At 48.4% G+C, this 17,727-nt stretch overlaps 10 protein-coding genes across 17 annotated transcripts; 7 read left to right on the top strand and 3 right to left on the bottom strand.

The window, feature by feature from the left end:
• The first annotated feature begins 6 nt into the window (after positions 1-6).
• Positions 7-2,482, top strand: LOC136193432 (sialidase-1-like). 2 transcript variants are annotated; one of them, XR_010671331.1, is made up of 2 exons: positions 7-1,820; positions 1,885-2,482. XR_010671331.1 is itself a non-coding variant. In XM_065982336.1 (2 exons), exons 1-2 carry the CDS (start codon positions 1,172-1,174, stop codon positions 2,337-2,339), a joined length of 1,104 nt encoding a protein of 367 aa, XP_065838408.1. In that variant the 5' UTR covers positions 1,138-1,171; the 3' UTR covers positions 2,340-2,482. The 2 variants fall into 2 exon arrangements, 1 of the variants encoding a protein (XP_065838408.1); XM_065982336.1 differs by having other exon boundaries at positions 1,138-1,820.
• Positions 2,341-3,899, bottom strand: LOC136193434 (interleukin-1 receptor-associated kinase 1-binding protein 1-like). 2 transcript variants are annotated; one of them, XM_065982339.1, is made up of 2 exons: positions 2,705-3,899; positions 2,341-2,632 (listed from the first exon to the last, which is right to left on the bottom strand). In XM_065982339.1, exons 1-2 carry the CDS (start codon positions 3,166-3,168, stop codon positions 2,398-2,400), a joined length of 699 nt encoding a protein of 232 aa, XP_065838411.1. In that variant the 5' UTR covers positions 3,169-3,899; the 3' UTR covers positions 2,341-2,397. The 2 variants fall into 2 exon arrangements, with proteins under 2 accessions (XP_065838411.1, XP_065838410.1); XM_065982338.1 differs by having other exon boundaries at positions 2,341-2,659; positions 2,705-3,894.
• Positions 3,233-4,200, top strand: LOC136193435 (ras-related protein Rab-39A-like). Its single transcript, XM_065982340.1, has one exon. It carries the CDS (start codon positions 3,331-3,333, stop codon positions 4,018-4,020), a length of 690 nt encoding a protein of 229 aa, XP_065838412.1. The 5' UTR covers positions 3,233-3,330; the 3' UTR covers positions 4,021-4,200.
• Positions 4,201-4,227: 27 nt separating this feature from the next.
• Positions 4,228-5,937, top strand: LOC136193423 (solute carrier family 35 member F1-like). 2 transcript variants are annotated; one of them, XM_065982322.1, is made up of 8 exons: positions 4,228-4,261; positions 4,310-4,403; positions 4,457-4,778; positions 4,943-5,102; positions 5,205-5,361; positions 5,420-5,481; positions 5,532-5,686; positions 5,738-5,937. In XM_065982322.1, the coding sequence occupies exons 1-8, from the start codon at positions 4,243-4,245 to the stop codon at positions 5,867-5,869; spliced, it is 1,101 nt and encodes a 366-aa protein (XP_065838394.1). In that variant the 5' UTR covers positions 4,228-4,242; the 3' UTR covers positions 5,870-5,937. The 2 variants fall into 2 exon arrangements, with proteins under 2 accessions (XP_065838394.1, XP_065838392.1); XM_065982320.1 differs by having other exon boundaries at positions 4,232-4,403.
• Positions 5,938-5,956: 19 nt separating this feature from the next.
• Positions 5,957-7,964, top strand: LOC136193422 (pyruvate dehydrogenase E1 component subunit alpha, mitochondrial-like). Its single transcript, XM_065982319.1, has 10 exons — positions 5,957-6,177; positions 6,230-6,403; positions 6,520-6,646; positions 6,699-6,790; positions 6,840-6,938; positions 6,997-7,146; positions 7,211-7,282; positions 7,335-7,402; positions 7,458-7,566; positions 7,624-7,964. The coding sequence occupies exons 1-10, from the start codon at positions 6,022-6,024 to the stop codon at positions 7,798-7,800; spliced, it is 1,224 nt and encodes a 407-aa protein (XP_065838391.1). The 5' UTR covers positions 5,957-6,021; the 3' UTR covers positions 7,801-7,964.
• Positions 7,875-8,629, bottom strand: LOC136193424 (large ribosomal subunit protein eL24-like). Its single transcript, XM_065982323.1, has 4 exons — positions 8,587-8,629; positions 8,453-8,528; positions 8,151-8,398; positions 7,875-8,101 (listed from the first exon to the last, which is right to left on the bottom strand). Exons 1-4 carry the CDS (start codon positions 8,589-8,591, stop codon positions 7,975-7,977), a joined length of 456 nt encoding a protein of 151 aa, XP_065838395.1. The 5' UTR covers positions 8,592-8,629; the 3' UTR covers positions 7,875-7,974.
• Positions 8,630-8,661: 32 nt separating this feature from the next.
• LOC136193418 (coiled-coil domain-containing protein 28A-like) lies at positions 8,662-10,936 on the top strand. 3 transcript variants are annotated; one of them, XR_010671327.1, is made up of 6 exons: positions 8,662-8,809; positions 8,866-8,959; positions 9,035-9,101; positions 10,404-10,426; positions 10,477-10,569; positions 10,632-10,936. XR_010671327.1 is itself a non-coding variant. In XM_065982318.1 (5 exons), the coding sequence occupies exons 1-5, from the start codon at positions 8,665-8,667 to the stop codon at positions 10,517-10,519; spliced, it is 372 nt and encodes a 123-aa protein (XP_065838390.1). In that variant the 5' UTR covers positions 8,662-8,664; the 3' UTR covers positions 10,520-10,624. The 3 variants fall into 3 exon arrangements, 2 of the variants coding, with proteins under 2 accessions (XP_065838390.1, XP_065838389.1); XM_065982318.1 differs by lacking the exon at positions 10,632-10,936 and having other exon boundaries at positions 10,477-10,624; XM_065982317.1 differs by lacking the exons at positions 10,404-10,426; positions 10,477-10,569; positions 10,632-10,936 and adding an exon at positions 9,163-10,106.
• Positions 10,567-11,887, bottom strand: LOC136193416 (rab-like protein 3). Of its 2 annotated transcripts, none has more exons than XM_065982315.1 (9): positions 11,845-11,887; positions 11,703-11,794; positions 11,531-11,645; positions 11,344-11,479; positions 11,225-11,291; positions 11,096-11,173; positions 10,963-11,034; positions 10,873-10,905; positions 10,567-10,815 (listed from the first exon to the last, which is right to left on the bottom strand). In XM_065982315.1, exons 1-9 carry the CDS (start codon positions 11,885-11,887, stop codon positions 10,804-10,806), a joined length of 648 nt encoding a protein of 215 aa, XP_065838387.1. In that variant the 3' UTR covers positions 10,567-10,803. The 2 variants fall into 2 exon arrangements, with proteins under 2 accessions (XP_065838387.1, XP_065838386.1); XM_065982314.1 differs by having other exon boundaries at positions 10,567-10,773.
• Positions 11,888-11,919: 32 nt separating this feature from the next.
• On the top strand, positions 11,920-13,351 carry LOC136193405 (methyltransferase-like protein 25B). Its single transcript, XM_065982300.1, has 2 exons — positions 11,920-12,821; positions 12,883-13,351. Exons 1-2 carry the CDS (start codon positions 11,929-11,931, stop codon positions 13,310-13,312), a joined length of 1,323 nt encoding a protein of 440 aa, XP_065838372.1. The 5' UTR covers positions 11,920-11,928; the 3' UTR covers positions 13,313-13,351.
• Positions 13,352-13,403: 52 nt separating this feature from the next.
• Positions 13,404-17,711, top strand: LOC136193394 (adhesion G-protein coupled receptor G2-like). Of its 2 annotated transcripts, none has more exons than XM_065982288.1 (13): positions 13,404-13,613; positions 13,677-14,342; positions 14,398-14,976; positions 15,029-15,075; positions 15,134-15,280; positions 15,336-15,442; positions 15,502-15,958; positions 16,010-16,058; positions 16,117-16,220; positions 16,275-16,408; positions 16,464-16,726; positions 16,779-16,845; positions 16,896-17,711. In XM_065982288.1, exons 1-13 carry the CDS (start codon positions 13,529-13,531, stop codon positions 17,566-17,568), a joined length of 3,378 nt encoding a protein of 1,125 aa, XP_065838360.1. In that variant the 5' UTR covers positions 13,404-13,528; the 3' UTR covers positions 17,569-17,711. The 2 variants fall into 2 exon arrangements, with proteins under 2 accessions (XP_065838360.1, XP_065838358.1); XM_065982286.1 differs by having other exon boundaries at positions 14,395-14,976.
• Positions 17,712-17,727: the final 16 nt, after the last annotated feature.

Below are 17,727 nucleotides of genomic sequence, written 5' to 3'. Positions count from 1 at the left end.
TACGTAAACATAAACATCCATGGCTCGTTTGATTCTGTTCTTGCTCTTCTTCCACTCGTCCGTAGCTCTTCTTCAATACAAAGTCTTTTCCCAGCTCAGCGAAGGTTACAAGACGTTTCGGATTCCCGGCATCGTCCAATCGGCGAATGGCACTCTCCTCGCCTTCGCCGAAGGCCGAGTGGCGACTAATCGACCTCCCGTCGGCAACGCGTCGGTCTGTTACGGTGCACTTGCATCGGGGCACGATGGAATGTGCGTAGACAAGGACATCGTGTATAAACGGAGCTACGACGGCGGTGCGAGTTGGACGACATCCGTCGTGCTAACGCACGCGAACGAGACTTTTTTCTATTCGAACCCAAATGCAGCCGTTGATCCGCGAACGGGTCGCATTCACTTGCTCTACGCTCGTTGTCGCGTAGCTAAAATTTATGGTGATTGCATTGACGTCATATCAGAATCTATTGATAATGGGGAATCATTTGGTGAATTACATATGTATCCAAATTTGAACCACGGCATTGGTGGTCCTGGAGGTGGGTGGGTTGTTCGTCACGGAAGTAGTACTTCGTGGCAGGGTCGAGTGATATTTGGGAAACATGGTACAGGAATTCTCTACTCAGATGATGCTGGACGTGAGTGGAGGAGTGGGCCAAATCTGATGTGGCACGGAGAGAACCAGATTGCCGAAACGTCAAATGGGAGTCTTGTGATGTGCATGCGAAGGGGGCAGTATGATGCAGGAATCTACCGTTCAGATGATGGTGGTATGAACTGGTATGAGCCAATCATTTCACCGTCACTTATCAATGCCAATTGCCAGATGTCGGTGACTTCATTCGAAACAAAAAAGACCGTTTATCTTTTGCTCTCGCATCCCAATAGCAATGTTGAACCGCAGCCGCTGGGTCGACAAAATATGACCGTGCACTATTCAGACGATATGGGAAGCACGTGGAATGTTCTGGCGCAAGTGTACGAAGGACCGTCGGCATATTCAAGCATCATACAGGTCAATGAAACAATAGCTGCATGTCTCTATGAACGTTCTGAACCACCCACTCCCATTGATTTTGAATCGTTATACATTGCTTTTATATCTTTACCCCGACTGTTCTAAATTGTACGTACAATCACGTGATAATTTTTATCCGTATGAACCGTATGGAACATGACTGGCATCCGTCTCCTGCTACTTCTACCGATATTCGCCTTCACCCAGGCGACAGAACACCACCACAAAGTGTTTTCCTTCGAGAGTGAAGGCTATAGAACGTTTCGAGTTCCCTGCCTAGTGATCGCACGCAACGGAGCGATCTTGGCTTTCGCCGAAGGCCGAGCGCCGACCGATCGTCCCCCAGTCGGCAACGTCACGACCTGCTGGGGCGCGCAAGCATCCGTCGCCGACCACCACTGTTACGACAAGGATATCGTGCTGAAGCGGAGCTACGACGACGGACGATCGTGGACGGATGTCGCGCGATTGGCACGCGCGAACGCGACCTACTTTTATTCGAATGAAAACGCAGCCGTCGATCCGACGTCGGGCACCGTTCATCTGCAGTATTCGCGCTGCAAGGTGGCGACGGGATACGACGAGTGCGTGAACGTGCTCGTACGATCGATCGATAACGGCGAGACGTTCGGGAGCGAGCTCGTGTTGGGCCGCGGTCTCGGCGGTCCGGCCGGGGGATGGGTCATGAGACGCGCCGTGGGGACGGCGTGGCATGGACGAGTCATTATGCCGCAGTACTATTACGGAACGGGAATGCTTTTCTCTGACGATGGGGGATCTACGTGGAATAAGGGAAATTCGATAGGTTTAATTAATAATAATAATTAGAGAATGGCGGTGCTTTTGGAAAGTTGATTTTTTGCTTTTAGATAATTGCAATGAAAACGGAATTGCTGAGACGAGCGACGGGAATTTGATTATGTATTCAAGAATCGCTTATTCGTATCAGCCAAAATTTTTCAAATCGTTTGATGGAGGAGTGAATTGGTTTCCTTTTGTAACCGCCGATCCGTTTGTGAACGCTGATTGTGAAATGTCCATCACGTCATTCACCAACGTTGAACGTACCATGCTTCTGGCTTCTCACCCTAATACGAATATCAAGCCAGAACCAAATGGACGTCAAAATTTGACCATCCAATTGTCACCTGACGACGGTCAAACGTGGACTCCCCTCGTCCAAATATATGAAGGACCATCTGCCTATTCATCAGTTATACAAGTCAATGATACAACAGCAGCTGTGCTTTTTGAAAAATCACCAATACCTCCCCCAGTGAGTTTTCATTCCATTGAACTAGCCTTCTTTTCAGTGCCAACGTGAATGAAGAAGAAAAAGACAAGACTGTATTGTTACGTGATGTATTTATAAAAGCATTCAATCACGTTCGCTGATTTTTCCTGTTTTTTAGTTCGAACGTAGCGTTCACTTTAGCTCGAAATACAAGCGTGGCCATTCTCATTCGCTGCCGCATGCTGACCAATTCATCAGCGCGATCCACCAGCTCACCTTCCTCCGGTCCAGAACACTCATTATATTCCTCCTCGACGAGCACGACACGACCGACATCATCTCTGACTGTCTTAGCTACGAGTGCTGCCTTATCTCGAGCATTTCTAATGGCCAATAGAAAAACCTGCCGTCTGAGCAAAAACCTTATGACGGAAATTGAAAAGGCGTGGTCTCACCTCGCTTCATCGAGTCTTCGCTTCGATTGGGAGAATTTCGGTTTTGACAGAGTTACATTCGTCTCCAGTTTCTCCGTAAGAGTATTTAGGACGCGTTCGCACGCGACGGGATCGGCGAACGTGAGTGCGAATTCGGTTCGGACCGTGAACGTATTTTCCGGCGTCCCATTGCGCTGGATCGTCGTCGACGCTTCGTGATTTGCGTCGCGAAGTCCGTTGTTTCGGAGAACCTGTCGAATGTAGCCGGCGCGACGCTGCACGCTCTCGCGCGCCTCTTCGACGCTGTTTTTGACGCTCGTCACGTCGATCGTCGCGTGAACGCGATCGGGCACCAATTCTACTTCGCCTACGCCGCTGACGACTATTTTTCTCGTTGACAGATCTCCTTTAGGGTTATTTGCACCGTCTCGATTTATCCCAGCCTTTACGGCAGCCAAAATTTCGGCTGGATTCGCTTCAGCCATTTGAACCGGAATCACGTGTTTGCTCTGGCGTGAAGTCCCGGGACGACGGCACCAGAGATAGCGTTACTCACTGCGTTTGCGCAGACAGTCTGTTACCACGAGGAAGAATAGACCATCATGCGTAGAAAATAGAAGAAGCAGAGCTCTCTCTCTCTCGGCGTCATGAACGATTTTGAATACCAATTCCGCTTGATTCTCGTCGGTCCGACGACCGTAGGAAAATCGTCACTCCTTCGCTCCTTCACCGAAAACCGATTCCTCGAAAACTGCGAACCGACAGTCGGCGTCGACTTCTACGCGCGCGTCGTAAACGTCGACGACGCGTGCATCAAACTCCAGCTCTGGGACACGGCGGGCCAGGAGCGATTTCGCGCAATCACGCGATCCTATTATCGCAACGCCGCCGGCGGCCTACTCGTCTACGACGTCACGAATCGCAAGTCGTTCGAAGAGGTAAAGGACTGGCTCGACGAAGCGACGCGCTGCGCCGAACCGAATCGAATCGTCTTCGTGCTCGTCGGTCACAAGACCGATCGGACGCGCGAACGACGCGTCACGACAGACGAGGGTCAGGCGCTCGCCGAGCGTCTTCGCTTGCCTTTTATCGAGACGTCGGCCAAGGAGGCGGCGAACGTCGAGGAGGCTTTCTTTATGGTCACGCGGGAGATACATAGGCAGTTGAAATCCGGTGAAATTCGTGTCAAGGATGGGTGGGATGGCGTCAAAAGGGCTTCTGCGAGGAGAATTGCTACTGTGCCTATTGGTTCTTCTGCAGGTGTTGGAGCTGAGGGTGGTTTGGCTGGGGCTGCCGGCGCCGGCGGCGGTGGCAAGGATGGCGGTTGTTGTAAATGATCCATTGCGAATTTTTGCATTCAGTTCTCTATTATTTGATTTCGTTGGGTCTAGTTGTTTGTAGTGTAAGTTGCTCTTACGTCAAGTAAAGGGAGAGTAGAGTTCTGTCGAGTCTTTTCTTTTTTTCATACGCACGTAATTCACAGGGGAGGGGATATATATATATATATATTGATTGAATACTTTCTCGATCGCTCGCGTTAGACTGGTGTCGAACGGAAGATGGATATCGTCAATGCTGGTTCGACTTCAGCTATCGAGCTACGAGACCTTAATCAGGAGACTTCAGAAAGACGGCTAATTGACGAGGACGAGAACAAATCGAACGGTCGCTGCGATCTTCACTGCGATCGCGCCTCGTGCAAAGTCCGAACGGATTGGAGGTGAGAAAGACGAAAAAGCGACGAGAAAACGAACTGATTTCCCTGCACGATAGACGAGTACTGAAAGTTCTCGCTCTGGGCCAATTTCTCTCCCTTCTCATCATGACCATAGGCACGACGAGTCAATCGCTGCAGCGACTCGACTTCTACGCGCCGACGACCCAGTCCTTCTTCGTTTATCTTCTTGTCGCCCTGGTTTTTGGATCGTCGCTCGCCTATCGACACGACGACGATTCGGAATCGACGAAAAGGGACGGAATCGTTCACGTGCTGCGGAAGCGTGGAATCGTCTACTTTTTCGTGGCGATCGTCGACGTCGAGGCGAACTACTTGGTCATCAAGTCATATCATTTCACGTCGCTAACGAGCGTCCAGGTAGTATGTAGACAAATAGATGTTAGAACCTCGAAATAGTGGAGCTACTATTGACCACTAAAAGAGGTGCACTGGATAGAAAAATTATCGCTAGTTGGTGGCATTTATAGACTGTGGTTTCTGAGAGTTTTCGCTCTATACTGACATACTTCATGCTCTCGTAGTTGATCGATGGTTTGGCTGTCGTGAGCGTCGTTGTGCTCTCGCTCATTTTCTTGGGCGTACGCTACCGTATTCTGCACTATGCCGGTGTTATCCTTGGAATGTTGGGCACTGTGTCACTCATCCTAGCCGATGTTCACAAGAACAAGTCAAACTCACAAGGTATTTTGCATTCAATCCTTGACGTCCCACGTCTGTTTGTCCTAGGTTTTCCCCCAGCTCTATTGGTCCTATTTGCACCTCCCTTTTTTTTCTCTTGCTTAGAATTAAACGCGGCTCTTGGAGATGGCTTGGCTGCTAGTGGCGCTATTATGTATGGAATCAGCAACGTAGCTCAAGAATACTTGGTCAAAAAGCACGGTGAAATGGAGTTCCGTGCTATGATTGGCATATTTGGAGCGTTTGTGTCTGGAACACAAGCGTACGTTCTCTTTCAGATTACCTATAAGATACGCCAATCGCAATCTTTCTTTGTGTAGGTGCATTTTGGAACGAGATTCACTTCTTTTTATTGATTGGGCTCGCGATGCTGCTAAAATAGGTACAGTATTACGAAAATAATTTGATATTCCGTCGTGATGTTTTGTGTAGGAGGCTTCCTTTTTGGCTTTACTGCCAGTGGTTTCTTATTCTACGTTTGCACTCCAATACTGATGAGAATGAGCAGTGCTCTTCTCTTTGTTTTGTCTCTACTTACTGCTGATCTCTTTAGCATTATTATTGGAATATTTGTTTTTGATTTCAAGGTGAATCAGAAGTTCTCGGTTTCTCATTTATTCAGAAATGTTTTTTAATAGTTTTCCGCCATTTACTTTCTGTCTGTGGGTCTCATTGTTGCGGGACTCATTGTATACAGCTGGAAAGATCCTCCGGTGAGTAAAGGCAAAAAGAAAGCAGAACAAGAAGAGTCTGAGAAACTAAAAAATTGATTTAGTATCTATGATGTATCGACATGTATTTTAGTATCTATGACATGTATCTTTGTTTACCATACGCATGCGCTCATACGTAATATCTACTCGCACTCGACATAAGCGTAAAAGCCAGATTCAGGCAGATTGTGTCTCAGCAATAAGCCAAGATGTTCGCCATCAGAGTTTCTAGACTCAGAGCCAGTCATCGAGTGCGTTCCTGCATCTCCGCGACGGGATCGAGACAGATCCTGCGAGCACCGTTGCTCTCCGTCGTCTCGAGACCGCTTTCGAGCGTCGCGGACAAAGCCGAATTCGATCTTCAGGTAAAACGAAGTCGCGCGTGAAAGACGGAGCCTTTTCTTATTCATTTACTAGCCATTCGAGTATCATCGTCTCGACGACGTCGTGCCGAAGACGACGATCGCGACGCGCGACGAAATGATGTTCTACTATCGTCAAATGCAGACGATTCGCAAAATGGAGGACGCGGCGTCGGTCATGTATCGCGAGAAGGCGATTCGGGGATTCTGTCATCTCTACAATGGGCAGGTACGTGGGAGAGGCGGAAAGGCAAATCTCTCTGTTCACTGTCAATTTACCCGTCACTAACGACAGTGGATATACATACATACATACATACATATAGACTCGTATATTTCATCCAGGAAGCTTGTGCTGTTGGCATGGAAGCAGCGATTCGACCTGACGACGAAATCATAACGGCCTATAGGGCACATGGGTGGACGTATACCCGCGGCGTTCCCATCAAGAATATTCTTGCTGAATTGACAGGTGCTCTAATCAATCGCTCGCTCGCTCACTCATTCATAAATTGTGCGACTAGGCCGAGCGACGGGAATCTCTCAGGGAAAGGGTGGCTCAATGCACATGTATAAGAAAAATTTTTATGGCGGAAATGGGATTGTCGGAGCACAAGTCAGTTATTTTAGACTTTCTCCAAATAACTGTAATACCAGTTGTTTAGGTTCCACTTGGTGCTGGCATTGCTCTTGCTATCAAATATCGAGGTGAGGATAAAGTATGCATAGCGTTGTATGGTGACGGAGCAGCCAATCAGGGACAGGTAGATAGAGGAGTAGGGGCTCTTTGTCCTTTGTTACTGTACGTATGAATATACGTAGGTTTTTGAGGCGTACAACATGGCCAAGCTGTGGGATTTGCCCGTCTTGTTTGCCTGTGAAAATAATGATTACGGCATGGGAACAAGTGTCGAGCGAGCGGCAGCATCGACGGACTTCTACTCGCGCGGGGACTATGTGCCTGGAATCAGGGTAAGAGAAAAGAAAGGATTTCTCTTCCTAGTCCCCACAGACACAGATGACTCAATTGACATAGGTAAATGCAATGGACGTTCTTTCAGTTCGCGAGGCAACGAAATGGGCAGCAGAGTATATGAGAGCAGGAAAGGTAAGAGGATTTTCAGGAATTTGAAAGGAGCACAATCAACTATGGCTCCTAGGGACCTCTCGTTATGGAGCTGAAAACGTACCGCTATTTTGGACACAGTATGAGCGATCCTGGAACAAGGTTTGACTGCAGCACACTGCCTCTACATTAGGAAGTTTTAACTGTTGTTCTTTAGTTATCGTGGAAGAGAGGAAGTACAGAGCGTCAGGAAGCTGAAAGATCCTATTCAGGCATGCAGAAATAAGATCCTCGAAGCCAATCTCGGCACAGAGGAAGAACTAAAGGTTTTTGAACGCCTCCAGGACTTTTTTATGTAGATAAACATTTATGATTTCTAATAGAGCATTGACGCCGAATTGAAGGCAGAAATCGCCGAAGCGGTCGAATTCGCTAAGCAATCGCCCGTACCAAAATTAGAAGAGCTCTACAACGACATCTACTACGATGAGCCGGACTTCAAAGTTCGGGGCTGTGACGCATTTACAGAAGGCATTTCTCGGCAAAGCAGAGCCAACTGAAATAGGAAACCCGAACCTCCGCGTCACAAATAATCGAATGCAATTTTTTTTCACCGCCGCACGCAAAAAAAAAATGTTTTTGAAGTCACGCTGCTCAGGAGCTTTTATTTCAAATGTGCTAGCGTGAACTCAGGAAAAAGAAAAGCCTCTACTTGTACAACAAAGACGATGTCTTTATCGCTTTCCGCCGACGCGTGGAGCCGCCGGCTTGACTTTCTTTACCGCCTTTTGAGCGCGACCTGCAGCGGGTTTGGCCGCTTTTTTCGCTGCCTGCTTCGCGTGCGCTTTCTCTTTAGCGGCTCTATGCGAGAAGTTCGGGTTCTTTTTCTGATTTTTTTTCGTTTTCTCACCGTATCGCTTGCTCTCTTTGCGCTTTACGGACTTCGGGTTTCTGGTTGCGTTTGGCTAGGATCGCTTGGAGACTTGCGCCGGCTATTGCTCGTTGAAATCGTGTCGTTTTTCGCGTTCGTCGCTTGTGGACTTCTTCGGTCGTGCCCTTCTTGTGCTTGCGACGATAAAGAACGGTCCAGGAGATCTTGCGAGGATTGCGCTTCATTAGGAACGAGCTTTCGGACTTTCCGCTCAAGAAATTGAACACCTAAAATGCGAGAGAACGCTTCGATATTGGATCTTGCGAGTCGAGCCAGTCTACCTTCCCGTCGACGCGAGCCAATCGCTTCCCGTGACCGGCATGGATCTTGTATCCGCTAAAATTACACAGCTCGAGCCTAGCGAAGAGGAGAGATCATCGTTCGAACAGAGATCGCAAGAGAAAGAGCGGATTACTTCATGACGATGACACACCAGCTCAATGGCGTCTAGGCGCATGCGCATGTTTACAATCAATCTCCTTCAACTCTTTCAATGGGGGAACCAAGCCAGCGCACCCGCAGCAAACGCCAACGAGGCAAGAGCATCGTCCGCAGCAACATAGAAGAAGTGCAAGAAACTGAAAAAAGCTTGCGAAAGCTTCTCGAAGACGCCAGAACTGGAAAACTGAGAGCTTTTCGTAAAGAGATCGTCCCTAAAGTCTCGCTCAGATTACGGAAGAGGTCTCATTGGTAGGAAATGAGAAAGTTTTTGAAGAAATCGACGCCATTCGTCAGCAACAAGAGGAATTAGTGCAGCAGCATCTCGACCTCACACGTTCACATCTAAGGTAGGTTTGAAAATCAAAATCTCTTCCTCTTACTAGTATGTGACATAAGTTGTGTGTTGCTTTGCTTCTCTGTAGGAATTCTCGGCAACCGTCGTCGGACGGCTCCGACAATCGACTGGAATTTGACAGCCTTACGTCGAAGGTAAGGGCCTATCGCGAAATATTTGTAAATGGACCGGTGAGTGGACCCGGTCCATTCACAGCACTGCCTGAAGAACGACATTTTTGTGCGTGGAGACCAAGAATGGCGATATTTTGGTCTTTTTCACGCGAGATTCAGTCGTTTCTTCTCCTAGTTGGAGTGAAAATGCAATTCTAAAGCGTTTCGATAGCGTCGATTCGACGGATCGTTCGTTTTAGGCGAGAAAACCGCGATGCGATCGGAAAATCGCGCTATTTTAGTGCTTTCAACGCGATTCGGCCGTTTCTCTTCCTAGTCTAGTAGATTGTTGGGTTATAGAACTTTTTTGATTGATGGGATCGACCAATCTTTAGTTTTGGCCGAGAAAATCTCGAAAAAAACTAACCGCCATCCTCCCCGCCGCCGCCCCCGCCCACCACACCCATCTTAGCATATTTCACTGGGCACCGGCGCTGCGCGCCGGTGCCAAGTGAAATATGCTAAGATCCTAACTAATATAGAACTACGTTCGTGAACTTCGATCGCGCAGTTCGTAGAAAATCGATGCTTTTGTTCGAAATTTCGAGATTTCTCGAAGCTAGTCGTTCCAACATCGATCTTCGTACGTGTCGAGGGACTAAGCGTGCCTAGAAAAGCCATTAGAGCGGCGATCTCGTACTAGCGGTGAACTAGATGTTAGAAGAACGACATTTTTGTGCGTGGGAGACCAAGAATGGCGATATTTTGGTCTTTTTCACGCGAGATTCAGTCGTTTCTTCTCCTAGTTGAAGTGAAAATGCAATTCTAAAGCGTTTCGATAGCGTCGATTCGACGGATCGTTCGTTTTAGGCGAGAAAACCGCGATGCGATCGGAAAATCGCGCTATTTTAGTGCTTTCAACGCGATTCGGCCGTTTCTCTTCCTAGTCTAGTAGATTGTTGGGTTATAGAACTTTTTTGATTGATGGGATCGACCAATCTTTAGTTTTGGCCGAGAAAATCGCGAAAAAAACTAACCGCCATCCTCCCCGCCGCCGCCCCCGCCCACCACACCCATCTTAGCATATTTCACTGGGCACCGGCGCTGCGCGCCGGTGCCAAGTGAAATATGCTAAGATCCTAACTAATATAGAACTACGTTCGTGAACGTCGAATGCGCAGTTCGTAGAAAATCGACGCTTTTGTTCGAAATTTCGAGATTTCGAGATTTCGAGATTTACTGCAGCTGTAAACGGTCCCCCGTCCACTCATCGCCCCGGTCCATTCGCGTCGTGACAGGCCCATTTAAAATTTTTTTCTGATCTGTGAAATTTGTTCACCTTAGCTTGATGAACTTTGCGCGTCAGTGTAAGTCACCTTTTTTGATTATGTTGCTGTGGGAAATCTTGAAATTTTAGGCAGCTGTTTCATTCTCGTGACAGTGCCAGTGACAATCACTAGGCTTCTTCAGCAGTCAAAGAATGGATAGTCTTAATGCGAAGTATTGAAATGTACACAGAGAACTCTTCCGTAACAGATTTGTTAATTCTGAAAAATTACATCATATCTCTAGAGCATGGAAAAAGTAGTAACGGGGAAGATGGGCTTGAGTTCTACAGTAAATTGCTAGCGTCGTCTTTCATTTTTGCATCGTATCGACGATTTACTGTGAGCCCAACTTGACTTCGTCTTTTTTCCCCAGTTGAAGCGTAGCCCTGAGAGAGAACGAAGGTACGTTGCTGGCATCAGATGACCCCCTTGACACACCGCCATACTTATACTGTAATTAACCACGCTGTCACTCAAATACGCACCTGAGATTTGGAGTAGAATTTTCGTTCAATCACCTATAAAAAGAGCCTCACAAATCGAAGCCAGACGTTCACACATAACTATTAGTGCACCTTGTCAAAAAAGTCCTGTACTTTGATTTGATTCGGCGAGCCTGAAAGAAACTGCTTTTGATCCATGCAATTCTTTAGAGACATGATCGTGATGTCAGTTGATGTGTGCCAATAACGCGATGCCTCTCCTTACCACGTTCATGTACTCTGCACCGGCACCCTCAGCGACGCCATGAAATCTCTTATCCTCTTGCACAGGACCAATGAGATCCTAACAAGACAATTTCCTCGTGCTCTAATACACCTAATCGGAGCAGCTCGCCTGTTTAGTGCCAACCACAAGAATGGGCACCTGGTTCTCTAGATACTGCTCAGGATCAAAGTCAATTCTGAAAAGAAGAACAGTTGTGACTTACGCAGACCTATCCACGTATTCCTTACACTGGTTTTGACTGTTTTCTAGCATGACCATACCCACCCGTTCCACTTTCTCCGCTAGAGCTCAGCACTTCGGCTAACCATCGACTCAGATTTCCGTACGACTTCCGATTCGTCAGATCGTGAACGAGAATAAGACCTACAATAGGCTCGCTGAAGGCGAAACGGGGATCTGATCGCGACGACTGACCGTGATACGAGTTGTAGAATATAGATCGTGCGCTCTGGTGAGCGAATGAGCCGCCGACGTCCCACAACTCGAAAAAGTACGTTTTCGACGGACCCCGTTTCGTGAATTCGTACGGCTAAGAGTCGCACGATTACATGCTAACGAGCGATCAACCTCTCGACGTCGCTTTGACCTGGATTTCGATCGAACAGCCGATCGTCCACGCCGGACTCGACAGGACTTGCTGTTTGCGTAGAAGGTGAACCAGGCATGTCTTTCCGACGCCTAGAAAGACTTTATCTATTCAAAAAAGAAGACTGTAGAGGCAACTGTACCGGAATCGCCGAGGACGAGAATTTTTACTCGATCCAGTGCCATGATTTGCGCGTTAGAGCGCGTCGCCTTTGCGCTTGTGCGCAATGTCGCGAAGGCCGTATCTCGTCGATTTGACCGTGTTTGCCGCCGATTACGCTTGGATATACGACTTCAAGTTAACCGAAGTTCTTACAAATGGATTTCTCGATCGCATTCCGGACGATTGGCGCAAATGCCTGCAAAATCTCTCGTCGGGCGATCTCACGTCACTTCCAGACGGCAAAACAAAGGAAGACTGGCCACCGAGCATGCAAACGTTCATACACCAGGCCGTCGCTCTCGCTCGTCGTCCGAAACACGAGCAAAGCCCCCTCGAATTGCCGTCACGACTTCGTCGCGGCGTAACTCCGAAAAAAATTCACGAAGTGCAGCAGATGACTCACTACGTCGGTCGTCTGTGTCGCGAGAGAACGATTCGAAACGTAATCGACGTCGGAGCGGGACTCGGCTATCTTGGCCAGGCACTTCACCATCACTACGGTCTCCGAGTCTTGGGATTCGAGTCGGAAGAAACGCGATGTCGGCGCGCGTCGGCGCGAGAGGAGAGCGTTTTATCAGAAACCCGTTCCTCCGTACGAACTATAGAATTCGAGTTGGGTGAATCGGAGGCAAACAGGATCGATTTTGAACGTGTCTTGTTTGAATTTGTCGGCGGCGGCGGCGGCGGCGACGAACCGGTCTGCCTTGTCGGACTTCACTGCTGCGGCGATTTGACGCCGCTCGTTTTGTCGCGATTCGTCGACTGTTGTCCGAAGGGATCGACTCTTGTCTGCGTCGGATGTTGCTATCACCGGATGAGTCGTCGAAGTGCAGACGATGGCGGCTTTCTTCACTTTCCTCTCAGTTCCGAGCTCGAGACGATTGCGAGAGAAAGTCGTCCGACGTGGACGATGAGCGAGTATGGACTTCGACTCGCTGCACAGGAAACGAAGGCAAGGCACGGAACTAACCAAAAGAAAAAAAACGAACACTCCTGACAAACGTACGTTTATATATAGATGGAAACGACAGACTGCTGCAGATCATTCAAATCACGCAAAGCACGTCGTCTATCGAGCTACGCTTGAGGCTGCTCTACGTCACACCGAAACTCAAGCGACAAAGAAATTCAATAAGCTCACGTCGAAGAAGGATTTCTCCTCGTTTGACGTTTATCTCCAGTCGGCGTTGAATCGACTGGAGTTGGACGACGACGTCAAGGCGGATATAGACCGGACTGCAAAGTCTCTTTACGAACCGGCGTCGTTTGCGTGCGTCGAAGGCGTGACGGCGTTGCAGTTTCTTTTTCAGCCGCTCCTCGAGGCGCTCGTCACCTTCGATCGAGTGGCGTACCTTTTGGAACGCGAAATCGAAGCCGATGTCGTCGCTTTATTCGACGATGCGATTTCGCCGAGAAATTTGGCCATCGTCGGTCACAAATCAATATAAACATTTTACGAGATCAAAAAAATATATATAAGATTAATATTTGTTTTGCGTTCGTCGTCGTCGCCGGCGGCGGACGTCACGTGACTTCGACGAAATGAGTGGGCGCCAACCGGCACCTCCTCCATTCTTTCTCTCGGTGGGAGAGACGTCAGATCCCTTTGTATGGGAGTGAGCAAGGCGTACTTGGGGTCGTAATCGTGAACGGCGTCAATCGTTATGATCAAGTTGTATCGGACGAGGTCAATCCTGTGGTCGCTTGCCGTCGCTCTCGTCGCCTCGAGTCTTTTCTACGGCATCGAAGGTGCGTTCTGTCCCGAGGATGTTTACGCTTTTTGTTTTTCATTGGGAGTTTTCTTTCGCTAAGCTCAATGTCCTGCTATCGACTGCGGCGTCTCAAGATGCTTGCCATCGTGCAGCAATTTGCTTTCGAATGACGTCGAAGGCCTCTACACAATCCGTCACGCCGACGGCACGAAATCGTGCGTCTACTGTTCGAAATTGGCTTCCCAGTCGGGTTGGTGGTATCGATTCGGTCAGGACAGTAAGCGAAGCGATTGGAACTACGATAAAGACTCGACGAGCAAGTCGACTCTCACTGTCGTCAGCGGAGCCGAGACGACGGTGATGAATCGGCTCAACGTTAGCACCGTCAGGGTCAGCACGGACGTTCGGTTTGAAATAAAAACCGATCGAAGCGTCAATCCGTCGTCTGTGACGGTCGTCTTGACGCCGTCGTTGAGCGCGAAAGTGATACGAATACCGAAATCAAATCTTCTTCTCGGACAGTGCTCCATTCAATTTCCGTCGCTGTCCGGCGGCGGATACGACGGATCGAAGATTTCCTGCAGCCAGAGTAATCTGAATTCGAATTGCGGAACGGGGAATCTTCCTAAAGCGGGATCGCCCGTCGGTCCGCTTTTTGTTCGGGAAGTCAATATCGATCCGAAAGGAAAAGATGCTGTCGGACTAACAATGTTCAACGAAGTGACTTGGAAGGGAAGCTATTACTACGTCTACGTTCAAGAGCCAGGTAAATAATCGGTCGCTCTCTGACTAATACTCCATCCCTTCCTTATGCGTAGCAGTCGTTCGTGCTACAGTCGCTCCTACGACTCCGACAGTCGGCGCTACGACGACGATGGCATCAACGACTCATGCGATCGTAACCACAGCTGGACCTACAACACGCGCCCCGGCCACCACGAGAACGCCGCTAGCGACCACAGATGCGATCACTACGGAAAGTCCTAGTACAGCTCAATCGTCGCCGACGACTTCGTCACCGACGCTCTTGTTGACAACTAGCGTGCCAACTACTGTGCAGCCGTCCTCGGATTCGCCGACGCCATCGACTCAACCGGTTTTGCCGTCGACTATACAGACGCTGCCGGCGACCACGCAAAGCCGCTCGACGACCGCATCGGCTTCGTTCTCCACGTTAACTCCGTCGAGACGAGCAACGGTGGCAGCTACGACTGAATCTCCGATATCGACAGCAAGGAGCGTGCCTACGACGACAAACCCGTCTACAACCGCGGGCTCTCCTTCGACCACCTCGCCAATTTCAAGCACTAGGCCGCCTACGACAGAGTCATTGATTACTCCGGATGTAGAAAGTATGATTGATGCTGTAATTGCAAAAGAAATGGCCAAGCTTAGACCAAGTACAGTATGCCAAAAAAATGTGTTAGCGAATTGTAATCTGATATACTTTAGCTGCAAACCAATCGCGCTCTTCTTTACAACTTTACGCTTTGACGAGGGTATTAGATCGATCTGTGCTTAAATTAATTCTGAGAAAATACGTCACATGTATCGTAGGTGCCAGTCGTGGGGAAAAGCGCTCCGGGAATCCTTTCGAAAGCAGCGAAAATTTGCTACCGTAAGAAAGACTGGATTTCATTGGACATAGCAAACGTAGCCCAGACACTCCGCGAATGTGTTCACGACCTCCCCCGCAACAAAAGGGTAAAATACATCAGAGCAGAACAAGGGGCCCTATAGTGTTCTTTTCTTCACAAAGATCGCCTCTGCTGCCGCTGTTGACGTAACCAGCGTAGCGAATGATTTGATGACTGCACCGATCGACGTTCTCGACAGAGCCCAAAAGAACGCAAAAGCCAGCACAAGGTACAGTCTGATTTTAACTCGTACCCTGAGTTCACTTATCTTTAAAATCTTTGTCTTAGTATCATCAATTCGATGGAACAAAGCCTTGCATTGGTTTCGGCGACTTCTTTCCGCTCCGTTTTCGATCGCGTAGCTACGGAAGTATTGTTCATAGACAAGACGACGACGACGACCGGCAAAGGAATCACCTATTCACACGTATCCAAATCAACATGGAATGATAGTATGATAAACAACACGGACGTCGTCCTCGTCAATTCGAGCTACACGCGACTAAACGATCAAGTCGTCGCCATTCAATTTTCGAAGTTTGCTCTAAACGAAGTCCTTTCTACCAAGAATCGATCGGGACTAACGCTTGGCATTGCCATCTATCAAGACGACAAACTGTTTCCTCGTGGACAGACCAGTTCGGCATATCAAATCAATAGCCGAGTCATATCTGCCTCTTTTCCCGGGGTGACGGTGCAAAACTTGTCTAATCCCGTCAGAATCACGTTCGAACACAGGGATGAGGTAAAAGTCGCCTTTTGGCGTAGCGTATTTATAAATACAGCGTGTCGCTAGTGCGCTGAAGAGCCGCAGTGTGTCTATTGGAAGAAAGACGAAACGAGCCGTAAACCCAACTCGTCACATAGTAGTAGGCATGCTAAGTAATTTTTTGTTTTATGAAGTTGACGGTGGGAAATGGTCGACAGACGGTTGCAAAACATTGTGGACTGAGAATGGTCAAACGCAGTGTGCTTGTGATCATCTGACCAATTTCGCTCTGCTCATGGTAATGCTAGTCCCCCGTTCTGTTGAATTTCTGAAGACCTCTCTGTATTGCCAGAACTTGAACGGACCGAATAGAGAAACTTGTCTATCAAAACCTCACCAGATCGCCTTATCGCTCGTCAGCTACATTGGCTGTGGACTCTCTCTGCTGGGTCTTCTCCTCCTCATTTTGACGTGCATTATATTTCCGTTAGTTCTCAATCAACGTTCTCCCCCTCTGCAATGTCTTATGATATTTCTGCAGAAAGCAACTTCGTAAACGTCCGCAAAGGGTTCTCTTTAATTTATCCCTCGCATTGATTGGACTCCTCGTCGTTTTTCTCGCCGGAATCGATCGAGTGAATAACGACGCTGCGTGCAAGGCGACCGGTGTACTCCTGCACTACTTCCTTCTAGCCGGACTCAGCTGGATGGGAATCGAAGCGTTTCTTCTTTATATTCTACTCGTCATTGTCTTTAGCAGAACAATAAAACTGCTGACATTAAAGCTGTGTCTCGTCGGCTGGGGTATGTGCGTGAAAATTATATGCTTCGAAAACGATTTTTTTGTTGTGCGCAGGAGTACCAGCCGTGATCGTTGCCATCACACTCGGCGTTTCGACTGATAACTACGGCGGTTCACAATAGTATGACCTCGCAAGCAAGTAGTAAATGAATTAACATGTTCTCTTTTTAGCTGCTACATTAGAACGCCTGCTTTGTACTACTCCTTCTTTGGTCCTGCCGCCCTCATTCTAGCCACTAACATCGTTCTCTACATTCTCATTGTCAGAGCCGTTTGGACGTCTCGTCGTCACTCTGTCAAACACCAGATGAAGGAGAACGTCGCTCGAGCTCGAGCTGCCTTTGTTATTCTCACACTAACAGGCCTTACGTGGGTATTCGGATTTTTCTCAATTCGAGAACTGGAAGGACATCTCGTTTTCAACTATCTCTTTGCCATTTTCAACGGTCTTCAAGGCTTTTTGATCTTTCTATTTCACTGCGTGCTGCAAAAGGACGTGCGCTCTCAATGGATACTACTCGTACGATGCAAAGGGAGACACAGCTCTGAACGAGCAAGTACAATGAGGCAGTTTTCTCTCGAACAGGCACGCAGATCGTCGAACGCGACCACTCAAGTGCCAATGAAAAGATCGCCGAGCAAAAACAGCGCAAGCTCTTTGCAGTCGTTCATGCCCTCCGAAAATTCGACGACAAAATATAGTCCGCTAGATGCTTTTAGACGTTGGAAGCAGAGGATGATAGAAAGGCGGTCCATGAAGAAAACGAAGTCGCCTACTGCTACCAACGCTCCTGCAGACATCTTACTAGCACTTCACAAGCTCGAGGGGGCTAGAGTTTCATAGTAGGTAGTAATCAACTTCAAGTGCATGTGCTTAGTCAAGTGAGTCTTAGGGCACTATTTTCTATTGATAGTCATATTTAGGCGAGTGTATCTATATACTACGGTATCTACAGTTCTGTGCACGTAGAAACCGTGGAAACCACACGTGGCGTTAGCGTCG

Source organism: Oscarella lobularis, chromosome 11 (assembly GCF_947507565.1).
Source record: "Oscarella lobularis chromosome 11, ooOscLobu1.1, whole genome shotgun sequence".
In the NCBI taxonomy this organism is placed as follows: Eukaryota; Metazoa; Porifera; class Homoscleromorpha; order Homosclerophorida; family Oscarellidae; genus Oscarella; species Oscarella lobularis.
The sequence above is the reverse complement of the archived record's forward strand: the minus strand, read 5'-3'. Positions and strand labels throughout refer to the sequence as shown.

What these genes read in the sequence shown, in the direction of transcription:
- LOC136193432 (XM_065982336.1), top strand. Translation starts at nt 1,172, where the DNA reads ATGACTGGCATCCGTCTCCTGCTACTTCTACCGATATTCGCCTTCACC. An exon ending in GAATAAGGGAAATTCGATAG is followed by an intron (nt 1,821 to 1,884) that starts GTTTAATTAATA and finishes TTTTGCTTTTAG; the next exon opens with ATAATTGCAATGAAAACGGA.
- LOC136193434 (XM_065982338.1), bottom strand. Translation starts at nt 3,168, where the DNA reads ATGGCTGAAGCGAATCCAGCCGAAATTTTGGCTGCCGTAAAGGCTGGG. An exon ending in CGAAGACTCGATGAAGCGAG is followed by an intron (nt 2,660 to 2,704) that starts GTGAGACCACGC and finishes GTTTTTGCTCAG; the next exon opens with ACGGCAGGTTTTTCTATTGG.
- LOC136193435 (XM_065982340.1), top strand. Translation starts at nt 3,331, where the DNA reads ATGAACGATTTTGAATACCAATTCCGCTTGATTCTCGTCGGTCCGACG.
- LOC136193423 (XM_065982320.1), top strand. Translation starts at nt 4,243, where the DNA reads ATGGATATCGTCAATGCTGGTTCGACTTCAGCTATCGAGCTACGAGAC. An exon ending in GAACAAGTCAAACTCACAAG is followed by an intron (nt 5,103 to 5,204) that starts GTATTTTGCATT and finishes TCTCTTGCTTAG; the next exon opens with AATTAAACGCGGCTCTTGGA. An exon ending in TCGCGATGCTGCTAAAATAG is followed by an intron (nt 5,482 to 5,531) that starts GTACAGTATTAC and finishes TGTTTTGTGTAG; the next exon opens with GAGGCTTCCTTTTTGGCTTT.
- LOC136193422 (XM_065982319.1), top strand. Translation starts at nt 6,022, where the DNA reads ATGTTCGCCATCAGAGTTTCTAGACTCAGAGCCAGTCATCGAGTGCGT. An exon ending in ACTATGTGCCTGGAATCAGG is followed by an intron (nt 7,147 to 7,210) that starts GTAAGAGAAAAG and finishes CAATTGACATAG; the next exon opens with GTAAATGCAATGGACGTTCT. An exon ending in GCACAGAGGAAGAACTAAAG is followed by an intron (nt 7,567 to 7,623) that starts GTTTTTGAACGC and finishes GATTTCTAATAG; the next exon opens with AGCATTGACGCCGAATTGAA.
- LOC136193424 (XM_065982323.1), bottom strand. An exon ending in TGGCTCGCGTCGACGGGAAG is followed by an intron (nt 8,399 to 8,452) that starts GTAGACTGGCTC and finishes CTCGCATTTTAG; the next exon opens with GTGTTCAATTTCTTGAGCGG. An exon ending in CAAAGAGAGCAAGCGATACG is followed by an intron (nt 8,102 to 8,150) that starts GTGAGAAAACGA and finishes CTTCTCGCATAG; the next exon opens with AGCCGCTAAAGAGAAAGCGC.
- LOC136193418 (XM_065982317.1), top strand. Translation starts at nt 8,665, where the DNA reads ATGGGGGAACCAAGCCAGCGCACCCGCAGCAAACGCCAACGAGGCAAG. An exon ending in TGGAAAACTGAGAGCTTTTC is followed by an intron (nt 8,810 to 8,865) that starts GTAAAGAGATCG and finishes TCTCATTGGTAG; the next exon opens with GAAATGAGAAAGTTTTTGAA. An exon ending in CTCACACGTTCACATCTAAG is followed by an intron (nt 8,960 to 9,034) that starts GTAGGTTTGAAA and finishes GCTTCTCTGTAG; the next exon opens with GAATTCTCGGCAACCGTCGT.
- LOC136193416 (XM_065982314.1), bottom strand. Translation starts at nt 11,887, where the DNA reads ATGGCACTGGATCGAGTAAAAATTCTCGTCCTCGGCGATTCCG. An exon ending in GCTGTTCGATCGAAATCCAG is followed by an intron (nt 11,646 to 11,702) that starts GTCAAAGCGACG and finishes TGCGACTCTTAG; the next exon opens with CCGTACGAATTCACGAAACG. An exon ending in GTGCAGAGTACATGAACGTG is followed by an intron (nt 11,035 to 11,095) that starts GTAAGGAGAGGC and finishes ATGTCTCTAAAG; the next exon opens with AATTGCATGGATCAAAAGCA.
- LOC136193405 (XM_065982300.1), top strand. Translation starts at nt 11,929, where the DNA reads ATGTCGCGAAGGCCGTATCTCGTCGATTTGACCGTGTTTGCCGCCGAT. An exon ending in GCACAGGAAACGAAGGCAAG is followed by an intron (nt 12,822 to 12,882) that starts GCACGGAACTAA and finishes GTTTATATATAG; the next exon opens with ATGGAAACGACAGACTGCTG.
- LOC136193394 (XM_065982286.1), top strand. Translation starts at nt 13,529, where the DNA reads ATGATCAAGTTGTATCGGACGAGGTCAATCCTGTGGTCGCTTGCCGTC. An exon ending in TCTTTTCTACGGCATCGAAG is followed by an intron (nt 13,614 to 13,676) that starts GTGCGTTCTGTC and finishes TCTTTCGCTAAG; the next exon opens with CTCAATGTCCTGCTATCGAC. An exon ending in CCAATTTCGCTCTGCTCATG is followed by an intron (nt 16,221 to 16,274) that starts GTAATGCTAGTC and finishes CTGTATTGCCAG; the next exon opens with AACTTGAACGGACCGAATAG.